Below are 12,775 nucleotides of genomic sequence, written 5' to 3'. Positions count from 1 at the left end.
ACAGACAACGCACAAGCAGGAGAATGGACAACCCCGGCTGTTACCGTTGCTTGTGTTGGACCAAAATAGAAACGGGAAAACAAGCCAAAAACAGCCTTCAACTTCTGGCCTTTTCAGAGTAGATCCATTTAAACCACACCTCAACAGCCTCCTCTCTGTCTGATACACAGGGTCAACAGCCCGAAATCTATGAAAATACTGTGCGCCTGTGTGTAGACCCCCCCCCTCCGCCCCTTTCCTCAAACTGTCCTGTTATGTGCTTTTTGTTGACTGTAAGTGGCCAGCGTGATTCACTCAGAATAAAAGCTTCTACTGAATAAATACATATAGATAGCTGAATAAAAACGGAGAGACAGAGAAATGGCAGGGGGGAAGAAATATTGCCCTGTAGACATATTAACTGTATGTTGGACATTTTGTGCCAGCATTCACATTTGTGTATGTTTTGTTTGTGGAAGTGCACATGCTTGTGTGTGTGTGCGTGTGTGTGTGTGTGTCTGTGTGTGTTTGTGCATTCCCAAGTGTAAGCGTTAAGGGTTGTGTAAGTGTGTGTGCTGGCCAGGCAGAGCCAGTGAGTCAGAGCGGTAGCTGTAGCTGGCTTACTTTCGGGTCAGTTAGCAGCAGCAAGTGTGTCTGAGGAGGCATGTTATAAAATGCTCTCGTCTGCAGCAGTGTCACTACGCTACAGAGGAGACGCCTGGAGAGGAGAGAGGAGAGCAGAGGAGAGGAGAGAGGAGAGGAGAGGAGAGGAGGAAAAGAGAGGAGAAGCATGGCTACGAGCACTAACTAGGGCAGCACTGGGTCATTTCACATGAATAATGACATTTCAGGATCTTACTTTCCCGGGCCTGGAGCCATTAGTCTATAGCCTAATTCAACAAACTTGACGATGGAAAATGTGATTCATGTTGTTAGCAGCAGCTCATATTTTGGCATGTGAACTTGGCGAGTTTGTGTTCGATTCAGACGCTGGCTTTTGACACCGCGTTGTTGGTTTGTTACCCGAGCTGCAAACAGCTGGAGAAACATTTACGATGTGTCTGTGGCATACCGATGAGCCAGGAGACCCCCTCTTGTTAAATTATTCCATCCCAAGTCAACCCCTCCTCCATTCCTCTCCACCATCATCTCCCTCCCACCCACCCCCCCTCTTCTCTTCACTGCTCCTATTGCTGCTGTTCTCCCTTTCCTCCCACTCTCTGCTCTGCGCTTTTGCTTTTTACGCTTCATAAAATCCAGACGGGACCCTCGCATCCGTCCCGCCCCCACGCATGTCAGTCAAACCCTCTGCCTCATAGCAACAGGATATCAGTTGTGGCTAAGCTCCTCCTCCCACTCTCTTTTCCATCTCCTTATAGGGTAATATGTCTGCTCGTCAACAATTCCCTCCCACTCCACCCCATCCTTCTCCTTGTAGGGTCTTATGATTCCTCTTCCCCTCACACACACACACACACACGCGCGCACAAATGCCACTCCAGGCAATTTCGATTCCACATGCACATGCACACGAATGCACTTAATTCACGCACATGCATAAACACCCACAACAACTGCAAACAGCCCCTCAACCAATGACTTTCCCTGTCATCTCCCCACCAGCAGCATCAATGGTCCACTCGGCTCCAGTGCAGCAGCTTATGAAAGGTAAACACCCCCGACAAAGATGACTGACACTATTTGTCCGCATATATCTCTCATTAAACCCACACAAAAGCACATACAAACATGCGCGCAGGTGAGCACACAGGCTCATAGACAGGCGTGTGTTTACCCAACAAGAGCACTCCCCTAACAATACGTCAGGTATGACCATGAAACGAGTCGGTCTTGTTTGGGGCCGGCGGAGGCTTCTCTACCAATATGACACTCAGGTGGTTGTCCCATAGGGCTGATGAATGTACACAAAAACGCCTGTGTGACAGCGTTGTCACAAACAGCACGGTCCAAAGACTCGGCGAGGGCAATCCCTATCTCTTTCAAACACAGGTATTCACAAAAAGTGATTTTTTGGCTGAACAGAGATTCAATTTGATTCATGATTCTTTTTCTTCAAAAAGTTGGAGATTTTCCTTCTTTTTGAATTGATTCTAGTTTGTGATTTCTAGCCAAAATTTTTAATATACTGAAAAACACACTCGATAATATCTATTCTGCTCTACCTGTCCTTTTTCTTCTGACATGGGAAAAAAAAACATAACAGAATTACAGATGTTATTGACCAAAAAAAAAAAAAAAAAAAAAAAAAAGTTGCAATCCATAGCATCCTGTTAGGTCACCGCAATGTCAAGTCAGATTTTGAAGAGTCATGGATGATTGGATTCAGAGCATTTCAACTGCATATCAATCAGTCGTGCTTGTCAATGCACACCAACGTCAAAGAGATTCACCCTGTTTCTTTTAGCAGATTGATGCAGCTGACTCAGCAGAATTTACAATCAATGTATTGATTCATGGATTGCACTTACAAGTGTGGAGACTTGTGATGCTGCTGTAGCTTTTGCTGACTGTGCATGTTTTTTAATGTTTGGATTTTATGCAGTCCATGTGTTCCATCTTTTGACTTTATTTTTGAAGTGGGACAACACAGAGATTTTCCTCTCAGTCCTCATTGCTGTTGAATGAAGATACAGAATTGAAGAAAAGCACGCTGATTTTTTCCGTCTTATGTTACATTACTTTCTATTCTATCCCTGTTTTTATGTTCATTCTATGTCTAGTTACATGTGAAGCATATACAAAGCATATACAAATAATATTTATACTATACAAATAAAGTTTATTATTGTTATAATGATTACTATGAATGAATCCACGAGCAGTTACACTACTTTAAGCAATTTTGTGAGAGCTTTCGCACTGCGTGTAGAGCCACTGCATTATTTTTAGAAGGACAATGCAAAGGTATTCACCTCACAGGGCTCTTGCCCCCGATGCCTCCTCACCCCTTGAACTGGCCACGGACCTTTCATCAATGAATGACTCATGCAAGTCGCCATGGCTACAAGGCTTGCTGGGGATCATTCAGCGACCATGAGTGTCAACCGTTCAGAGATCAATAATGAACCAGGGCAGGCTAAAAACAAATAAATAAGACTGAGCTTGACAGGTGAACATCTTCACGCCCCCACTTACAGTTTATACAAGCATGGCAGTGTGTGTGTGAATGTGCACCAGGTAGGTGTCTCTCCCTCGCCTTGGGGCACATGCTTAGGTGGGGCTTGAGAAAATATTTCAGTCTTTTGCACACCATGTCTCTCCTTCTCTAACTCTCTCGCCAAAATTATTAGCATAACATACGCTATAAAAGCATGCATAAATCACAAGCTATAACTTACTCAGAGCTGCACCAGCCTAACGAACCCCCTCCCCTCCTCCTTCTCCTCCTCCAGTCATAAACCAAGCTTGAACACTTACACAGACACAAACACAACTGCAAAGTCAGCTCTACAGTCTGAAATTGCATCACCGGGCAAACTAGCTCTCTCCAGTTGACCTACTATATTATCTCATCACGGAGTATCTCCAGCTATCCATCTCCTTCAACTCATATCTGGCTGTCCGTCCATCTCTGCGTAACCTGAGCCTTTCACCAAATCTATGGGCTTTTCCTGGTAAATGAGGGTGGCCTGTCACCTTTAAAATCAATTTCCATTCTCTTGCTCCCATTCTCTTATGCTCTTTTTCAACCCATCCCCCTCTTCCAGGGGCTCTTAAAGGAAAACATTGAGATAACAGCTGCCAGGGCCCCAGGGAGAAAGAGAGGGAGGAGGGAGAAAAGAGGTCAAACAGTAAAGAGAGCAGGAATCCAAAAGGTACAGCTGAAAGAGAAGTACACATGCAAGCAAAGACAGGAAGACACACACACACACACACACACACAAACACACACAGAGTGACTCACACCAGCTGAAATGTAATGATATGAACGTGACACTTCACGCACCAACTTTGCTGCCCACTGTTCGCTTGAGCTTCTGTGTGTTTGTGAAAGTGTGACACATAGAAATTACAGTGAGGTGTTAGCTGAACAGAAGAGACAGAGAGAGGGAGAAACTGAAAGAGAGAGAGAGAAAGGAAGGAGGGAAGGGGAAGAGAGGGAAAGAAAGAGGAAAAGACAAAGAAAGGCAGAAAAGAGAGAAAGAAGGAGAGAGAAAGGAGAACTGTTCTGTGGACACCTGTCCCTTTCGCTCACAGGCTGGAGGGATGTACAGAGACAGCTGCAGGGGCAATAAAGACAAAGATTTTTTTTTTACTTACCTCTCCTCCCCCTATTCCTCCACTATTCCCATTCTTTCACTCTCGTAACGTCTAAAGAGTTTCGCAGATATTTTGGACGCAGACGGGGGAGCGCAGGCCCATACTTGGTCATCCCCGGCAAATACCAAGTCTAGCTTTACGGACTAACATACTGTATATTCAAATAGATTCCACACAGCATACATAATACATGACAGAATACAGTTTCTGGCAGTGGCAGCACTAATGTTCAGATTGCGTGCGCTACTAGCCCTGGGCAGGAGAACAGATGCCATGACAATGGCGTACAATACAGCGCTGCTCGTGCATTTCACCATGGCGAATTATAATTGTAGCGATACAATCTCAAGCCTGTATCTCGCTCTGGGATCTATACACACGCACACAAACAACAGAGTCTCACTACACCACTTTCAATGTTTATATCCCCGGCACTCGTAGCAATTGGCCACCGAGTCCTAACGAGCGTCTGAAATGTCCTGGCTGGACCACTCTAGTAAAGGGGTCAAGTAGAGTCCTCATCTGTTAGTGCTTAATTAACATTTCATGCTCAATGACAGTCCTGTCTGCTTTGATGCCATTTAATGTACAGTGAAGCCCGAGCCTTGGCAAAGAGATACCACGGAAGCACATACAGCGGAGGATATGAAAAGATACGGAGATAAACACTCACCGACAACACGGAAGGATAGTACAGTCCCATCATCGTATTCTGTGCAACAACTCAAATTGTCGTCTCTCCTCTCTCTCCTCTTTTCACGCTCTCTCTCTCTCCCTTTCACTCTCTCTCTCTCTCTCTCTCTCTCCGAGCCTGTGTCACCTCTCCAGCTCACTCTCTCCTATCTGTGTCCGTCTCCAAGATTCAAAATCTCCCTCTCTCTTCCCCTGCTCGCTCTGTCTGCCCTGCCAGTCCCCCCTCCCCACCTCCTCCGCTGGCCTCTGTCCCCGTCACTCTGCCTTGCTCGCTTTTCACCCCCCTCTCTCAAGCTAAAGCCTTCTCTCTCTCTCTCTTTCTCTCTCTCTCTCTCTCTCTCTCGCTCCTGTCTTTCCCTCTACCCCCAGCCTTCTGTTTTGCTGCTGTGCCCTTGCCTGCTCATCTCTCTCTCTCTCTCGCTCTCTCTGCTTGTGTCTCTTCTCGAGTCCTCTTCTCCTCCTCTTCCACCACCCCTTTCTCACCCAGATAGCCTGACGCTCCCCCCTCCCACTTTTCTGCCTCTGTCACACCTGCAAACTTTCCCCTCCCCTGCCTCCCTCTCATGTCGCAGTCCCTCCCTCCTCTCTCTCTCTCTCTCTCTCTCTGTGTCTCTCTCGTTCGCCCGCCCTGCTCTTCTGTTCTCTTTCTCCATGTAGGTGAGTTAACTGGGGCTGCTGGCACCACTGGGATAGGAAGTGAATATTTTCCTTTTCTCTCTCTCTCTCTCTCTCTTTCCTCACACTTGGGCTTCTGCTGCGCTCTGGGCTCTTCCCTTCAGGACCCTTTGATCACATCATTCTCACACTGCTGTTGACAGTTTAGCACCTCAATGCTGTGGGAGCCTTCGTTGCCTGTCATTTTGTTTCCTGCTCTTTGCTTTTGCCCCCAGTCAGAGGCAAGTTCACACTTCTAAGTCCCTCCAGAGGTCTCTGAGGTCCCTCTGTATATGTTCACACAAAGTAGAGCTCAACAACTAATCAAAATATTATCCACAACAATATTCAAATCACCGGAGCTACAGTTTTATTTTGATGCGGGTGAAATATGTGACAAAATATCATTATAAATAAAGTACTGAGGTGCCACAGAGATGCCCTGGCCACCAAATCCACCAAATCCAAACAAAATAATGCATGTTTGATTGGTGCAGACTCCATCATCTCACTGGTTTTTGGCAGAGCAAACGACCATTACGATGCAAAACTATCATTCCAATTAAAATCATGAATCATGCAGCAATTACTATATCTCTTGAAATAATTGTGATATGATTTTCTTTAACACATCATTCTGCCCTGACAGAAAATAATCCGTGTAAAGGTGGCACTTGAGCCTTAGTCTATTGTGAATCTTGCTCTTTAGAAACACGGCGCCTCAAATCTGCATCATCTTCGGACTCAGCAGCGAAATGACTCTCTAATTGGCTTCGGGGCTTATTCGATACATCATCCACTAAACACTGAAATGGTGAGCTGATAGGATCTAACTGCTTTAAATATCATATACCGAGGCAAGTCGAGGCTTCAGACAGATAAAGTGCTGATAAAAGAGTGCGAGCGTGGAGAAGGAGGCAGAGCGGTCACCAGGCGCCGCGGAGAGCGAGGGATGAGGGGATTATGGGCAGAGCATGAGAGGATGAGTGGATGAATAGGGGATGATCTAAGGATTAACCACATAAACTGAACTGTCTAATAACACAATCAGCAGGCTAATATAAAGTCAAGCAAACAGATTGTAGCCCAGCACATGCAAACACACACATACACACACATTTTACAATACAGTAGGCATTTTAATTTCATCTTTGAGAATTTAGTGAAAACACTGTGTCCAAAATTTTAGGTTTAAACGTCCAAGTTGCCAATAAACAGAATAAGAAGAAAACTAGATGGAGGGAAGGACAGAAGAGTGATGGGTGTGGTGGCATTTCTCCATCTACAAACTTGAGAAATTATAATCTATACCCCCACCTTGTGGTTTAAAGAGCTGGACTAAGCCCTATAAACTCTTAATTTATGATGCATAAAAAAGTAGAAATGAAGCACTGGAGCATAAAGATCAGCATTTGATGGATAAAATACATGACAGAGTTTTGTCCGTGTTTGAAAAGAAACCGTCGTCTTACCTGACTATGAGTCGGGTAGCCATGGTAACCAAGGGTGAGGGGGTCATTGTTCTGAAAGAGAGGAGAGCAGATGTTTGGGTGCGTATACAGTAATATCAAGTTGTAAAGCAATAACTCAGGTAACCTGCAAGCTGCTTAATATCAGCTCCTCTCATAGCCGTCGCAAGCCAGCTACGTTTCAAACTGCATCACACACACGCACGACAACACACACACACACACACACACACACACTTGTTCTATCTCATTCCGTTCCTTCCAATTCATCCCTCTTCTCTTTGCTGTGGTGTCTCTATATTTGATGTTCTAGTTAATTGTTGCATTAGTGGCTGCTAATCAAATTAATTCTGCCAGTGACACACTCCTGCTATCTCCCCAGTCAATCTCCTACCGAGTTTTCACCCCAACGGATCCATTGTCTGCTGTCAAAGACGAGGATAACAAGGGCAAGAGTGATGGAGCGAACGGGAAGAAAGAGAAAGAGAGAGAGAGGGAGAGAGAGTACGAGAAGAAAAGAGAAGACAGAGAGAAAGAACAAGCACCACAATGGCTTTTAAATCATAAATAGGTCAGGAGTGTCAGTGTGCATGCCGCCCATTGGCGTGATATGGCATCATGAGCCCTGATGCAATCACCAACACTTTCTTCTCAACGTTGGCCGGCTGTGTAAAGCAGAGGATTGCAACACTCAGATGGTTCAAACATTTGGTGAGCAAGTGCAGTAAAACAAGGGAAGAAAAACACCTCTCTCTCACTCTTGCTCTCTCCGTTTGGAGCCAAATATTACGTGGAAGTCCCTACACCCTAATATAGTTTGAAACTCTCTTTCTTCAGTCTCATAACACTGTGTTCCAACATTTATGCTAATGTGTTCCATTAAAAGTGAGCTTTTCACAGCAATTACTACACGCTTTGAGGGGGGAAAAAACATATTTGCCTGTCTCTGGCTTCATATCACTAGATTACAAAATAACTCTCATCTCCCCCTCCCCCCTCCGTCCCTCTCCTGTTATCTCCCTTTCATCTGGAACCAATGTCCCTGGTCTGCTCTGTCCCCAGGGGGAACACTTTGCTCTGCGCGCATCACAGCTTGAAGTCTCCTGATTAATACTGTAGCCATCTCCCTCCGAACCCCACGGGACCATTTCACTAAAACTAAGCGCAATGTTCCAAATGTGAGAGGCTTGTTCAGGGAGAGAGGAGCGTCTTTGTGACTGAAAAATGCAGTTTGTGTATGGCTCTGAGTCTCTCTGAGAGCCAAAAATGTACTTAGTGCACGGGCTCTGGGAGGTTGGAGCACTAAATAATGAATTACCTTTTAGAGGCTTGAATAACATGAATAAAGTATAAACCTTATTTTACAGCAATCCCAAACTCTCAAGTCAATGCATCGAACATATGTAGGCTGTATCCATGAAGACATCCAGTGGAGAGAAGGATAAAAAAAAAATAACCTAAAAAAAAAAAACAATGGAGACTGAATTTTATCGAGCACCAACGCTGTAACAAAATGATGGAGGAGGAGGGGAGGCACTGTAAAACAAAAACACATCTGGAATTAATATGAGCAACAGACCGAGGGAGGAGCCAGGGCTGGACAAATGTAAGAGGAAATGGACAGGGTCAAAAAAAAAAAAAAAAAAACAGCAGAGAGATGGAGGGAGCAAAGACAATGACTCATACATGAGAAGAGTCATGCGCTTAATTTCCTTAAGGAGCTGGATGGAGAAGGGAAAAGGGAGGGGCGAGAGGGGGGCTATTCAAGAGGAGTGTGTATCCACTCAGTCTCACACTCACACCACAGTTGTGTTATAAACATTCAATGGGGTTCACTTCACCCGGCATCTGTGGCTGTTTAAAGCCTTCTACACTCCGTCAGCAGATTTGCGTCACACTGCCAATATTATACGAGGAGGTTTTGTGCTCGGTGCACTGATGGTTACTCCTGGGTCTGCCGTTTTCGCCTATTCTTTTTTTTTTTTTTTTTTTTGTGCTGGTGACGAATCGGGCACAGTCGATTTCCATGTGGGGGTGGGGTGGGGGGACGGGAGCGGGAGCGGGAGCAGGGGGTGGCTAAAAGAAGAGAACAAACTGCAGGGGAAGACAGTGTGAGCAATCAGGAGAAAGTAACAAAATGACTTGAAGTCAACAGATGGCGAAGAGGGGAGGAGAGGGAGGAGGGAAGAGCTCAGGGGGGTAGGAAGCAGGAGAGGGCTTGATGGAGGTGGAATAAAAACCTCCAAAGAGAAGCATGGGATGTTAAGTGCAGCATGAGTGTGTGTTTTTGTATCAACTTGTGAGGAGGCCTGGTTACCTCAAATGCTTCAAGCTTCTCCTCCACAGTATCATTCCACAGGACTGTGGTAATCCCTTGTATACATGACCTCTGCCAGTGCCTTCCAAAATTAACAGGTGGTGTCCGTGTTTGTGTGCTTCCCAAATTTCCGTAATCCTTGCTTAATTTCATCACAACTCTCCTGTCTATTCCTATCACGCCTTGGTACGGCTCTTTTGAATCGTCGGCAAGAAACTGCATTTCATTGCTGCGAAAGCCATCCTAGCAAACTGCAAAGCAGGCCACGTCGTACACACAAGAGGATGTGAATCCATTTCATCCACAGAGCACTTATGTGCTAAGCCTCCAACCAGCCAGGCAGAGGATCTGAAGTTTATTTTCCCTCAATACACCTCACATCCTTCTGACTTTCCACAGTAAACCTACACTCGCTTCTTCAAGGGCCTGTTGTGTGAACTAGAAGTGGATTTTGGAAGCTTGCTAGAGAGCAAGCAAGATAACTTTATCTGTTTACCTACATGGGTTGTTCACCTGCATGGGTTGCTATCAATATCTGACTGCAACAACACTACTACAGTCAAATAAAGCTTGATCATGAAGACAAAATGTGTATGATATTCGTAAAAAATGTATATATATATATATACACACACACACACACACACATATATATATAAAAATTTCTTACGAATATCATATACACACACACACACACACGCACATACACACACACACACACATATGTGTGTGTGTGTGTGTGTGTATATATATATATATATATATATATATATATACATACATATACACACACACACACACATATACATACATATATATACACATATATATATATACATACACACACAAGCAAATGTGTGACATCACATGGGAAATCTGCAAATTTATATTTACTGTATAGGATATAGCATTGTGTAGTATATTTTCACATAATATTCAGATCTGAGTTTAATTAGTATTGCTTTTTATCATTAATTTGGAAGAACAAAATTGTGTCTCATAATATAATATTTCATTATTTTGCCAGGATATGATTCTATTGAGAGACAATAAAATATTGAATTACTGTGTAGCCCTAAGCCTAAGCACTAATATACTATACACAGTCCTCATCAAAGCCAGAAATGAGGGTAACAACTGACTTAACATAATAACTGCAAGGGTTTATTATGTGCAAGGCAAACTACATTTGCAGCACGCAACCCTCCTCTGGCAGAACCCTGAAACAAGCAAGCCTCTCTCTCTCTCTCTCTCACTCGCTGATGATTCAGTCAACAACCCACTGCCGGCGATCCATCAAAGAGAAACAGGGGCCCAAAAAACTAAATAAATATTCTTAACTCACAGCAGGAGTACATTTTTCTTGCCGACGTTTTCATTCTATTTCAGTGCCAGGGCTGAGATGAAAGTACAGAGGGGTGATCCACCTACATTAATGTCCTAGTCAAGTCATTTGTCCTCAACGCTGTCACCCCAGGCAAGACCTTATTAGGTTAGAGAGGGCCCCGGTTCCTACGCACACACAGTGACAACAAAACATGGAGCACTCAGCACGCGGGATGGAAATTGAAGCCGACAACCCTCCTCTCAACATTTCCCAAAATCTGACTTGGGCGGGAGACACGGCAAGTTGTCATGAATCCCCTGGCATTTTGAAAAATGAAAGGCTTCCCTGGTGCAGCAGCAGAATGTAAAACAGATAGATTTTACGTGTTGTTGAAAAAAACACGCCAATTGGTGGCCTCTTCAGGAGAGTGAGAGGTTAACTTGGAGAGTGTTCAATGGATGAGCATGGGTGTCAGCGCCAGGGGGAGTGTAATGTGTGCACACCACAACTAATTTCTATGAGCAGCAGTGAACATTTGAACTCATACGAATGAACCCACTCGGCTATTTTTTCCTCTATTTACCCATGTTAGCTGAGCATCCAGTCACGTACAGCATGCTGCATAGATTCATGCATGCATTGCTGCACTATTAAAACGCTGGGCATTTGACTTGACAGAGTATTTCCACCCCCACAATGAAATGAGATCATACCCTACCATCTAATGAGAAAAACAGCAGTGTCAATGGCCAAGTGGGAAAGATCCCATTATTGGGCTGCGGTGGTACAAAGGGATTGCCCATTACTACAACCACACCCCATTGTGCTGGCCATAGTCACAGGTCAAAGTTCAACCTTACTGTGGCGTCTGCAATAAAGAACATCATGTTTTTTTTTTTTTAAATGAGTGATGGAGGGGAGGGAGTCAAAGAGAGCTGCAAAGCCTGCGTGCTTTACGAGGGCCGGCATACCATTTGCTGTAATATTTTCCATTTCTCAACCTCCTCGGGTGATCAGCTTTACAGAAGTGCTAGTGTGCATTTTTTACGATCATTTCTTGGAAAGCCAAGCAAGCGCTCTCATTTTTAAAAGTAGGAAAGTTGAATGTCACTCAACCTAATTTGCTTTTAGAATATTAATGGTGTCACCGGGTAAGGGGAATAAAAATACGTCACCATGTTTTATATACACACAGGGACAAGAGGCTCATCATCGTGTGTGTGTGTATGAAAACGAGAGAAAAAAAGAGTGGAAAAACAGCCTCTGTGATAAAAATCCCTTAAAAAGGTCAATCTCAAACCTTTGTTTACAAATCGACACCCAATACGGTTTTCAAACAATGCAACACCAGAATTACAGAATTATGCGGGTGTGTTTCTCTGCATTATATCAGTGTATGTATGTATGTTGCATTAATCCTCTCTCTTAGATAAGGATCTAAGGGATCAGTGTGGTTATAATGCCCCCTCCAGTACAAGAGTTGATCCCGTTAGCCTGAATCAAAGCCTCTTTGCTGCCAGTGATAGGGCAAATCTGTTCCTGCTCCCACAGAGAAAGGGGGGCATCCCTCCACCACCCCACCCCCTCATTTCCGGACTGTCAAGCCATCTGACGTTCAATACTTTTTAGGGGCTGAAGCTATTGATCTGTGTCTCTCACTGACACACACACGGACACACACACACACACACACACACCCTTCCACTCTTGTCTGTTGTAAGTGCATTACGTTCCTAAGCCTGTCTTTCAGCACTCCAGGACAGCAGTGATGTAAAGCCAGCCATTAGTTTTCCCAATACCAAACAGCAGCAAACAGGCCACTTCACCTCCATTACCGCTGCTTTCAATGATGGAGAAACAGCTTTCTATCTTCCAATAAAGCTCTTAACCCCATGTAATATAACATAATAATGTCTAGAGCATCCTCCTGCCCACCTGTGATGCTGTATTAAGAAATGTTGGGGCATTTTAGATGGTGGTGGGGAGGCAGTAGTTTGATTTTGTTGACACGGTGGTAAAATAGGTTAAGAGAGAGGTCAAGAGAGTCTGGAACAT

General features: G+C 44.5%; 1 protein-coding gene across 7 annotated transcripts in view; it reads right to left on the bottom strand.

The window, feature by feature from the left end:
- Positions 1–12,775, bottom strand: part of rbfox2 (RNA binding fox-1 homolog 2) — a 35,937-nt gene that overhangs the window by 21,190 nt on the left and 1,972 nt on the right. For 6 of the 7 annotated variants that reach the window (XR_003928221.1, XM_030051118.1, XM_030051135.1 and 3 more), the window contains exon 2: positions 7,080–7,130. Coding sequence is in view for 6 of the 7 variants with exons in the window: in XM_030051118.1 (XP_029906978.1) it covers positions 7,080–7,130 (51 nt within the window). In the remaining variant the exon portion in view is untranslated. Of the gene's footprint in view, positions 1–4,933; positions 5,294–7,079; positions 7,131–12,775 lie in introns of those variants that run through there. The other variant, XM_030051166.1, reaches the window with a different exon arrangement.

This window comes from Myripristis murdjan, chromosome 1, assembly GCF_902150065.1.
Source record: "Myripristis murdjan chromosome 1, fMyrMur1.1, whole genome shotgun sequence".
NCBI lineage: Eukaryota > Metazoa > Chordata > Actinopteri > Holocentriformes > Holocentridae > Myripristis > Myripristis murdjan.
Note: the sequence above shows the minus strand (reverse complement) of the source record. Positions and strands in the feature narration are given on the sequence as shown.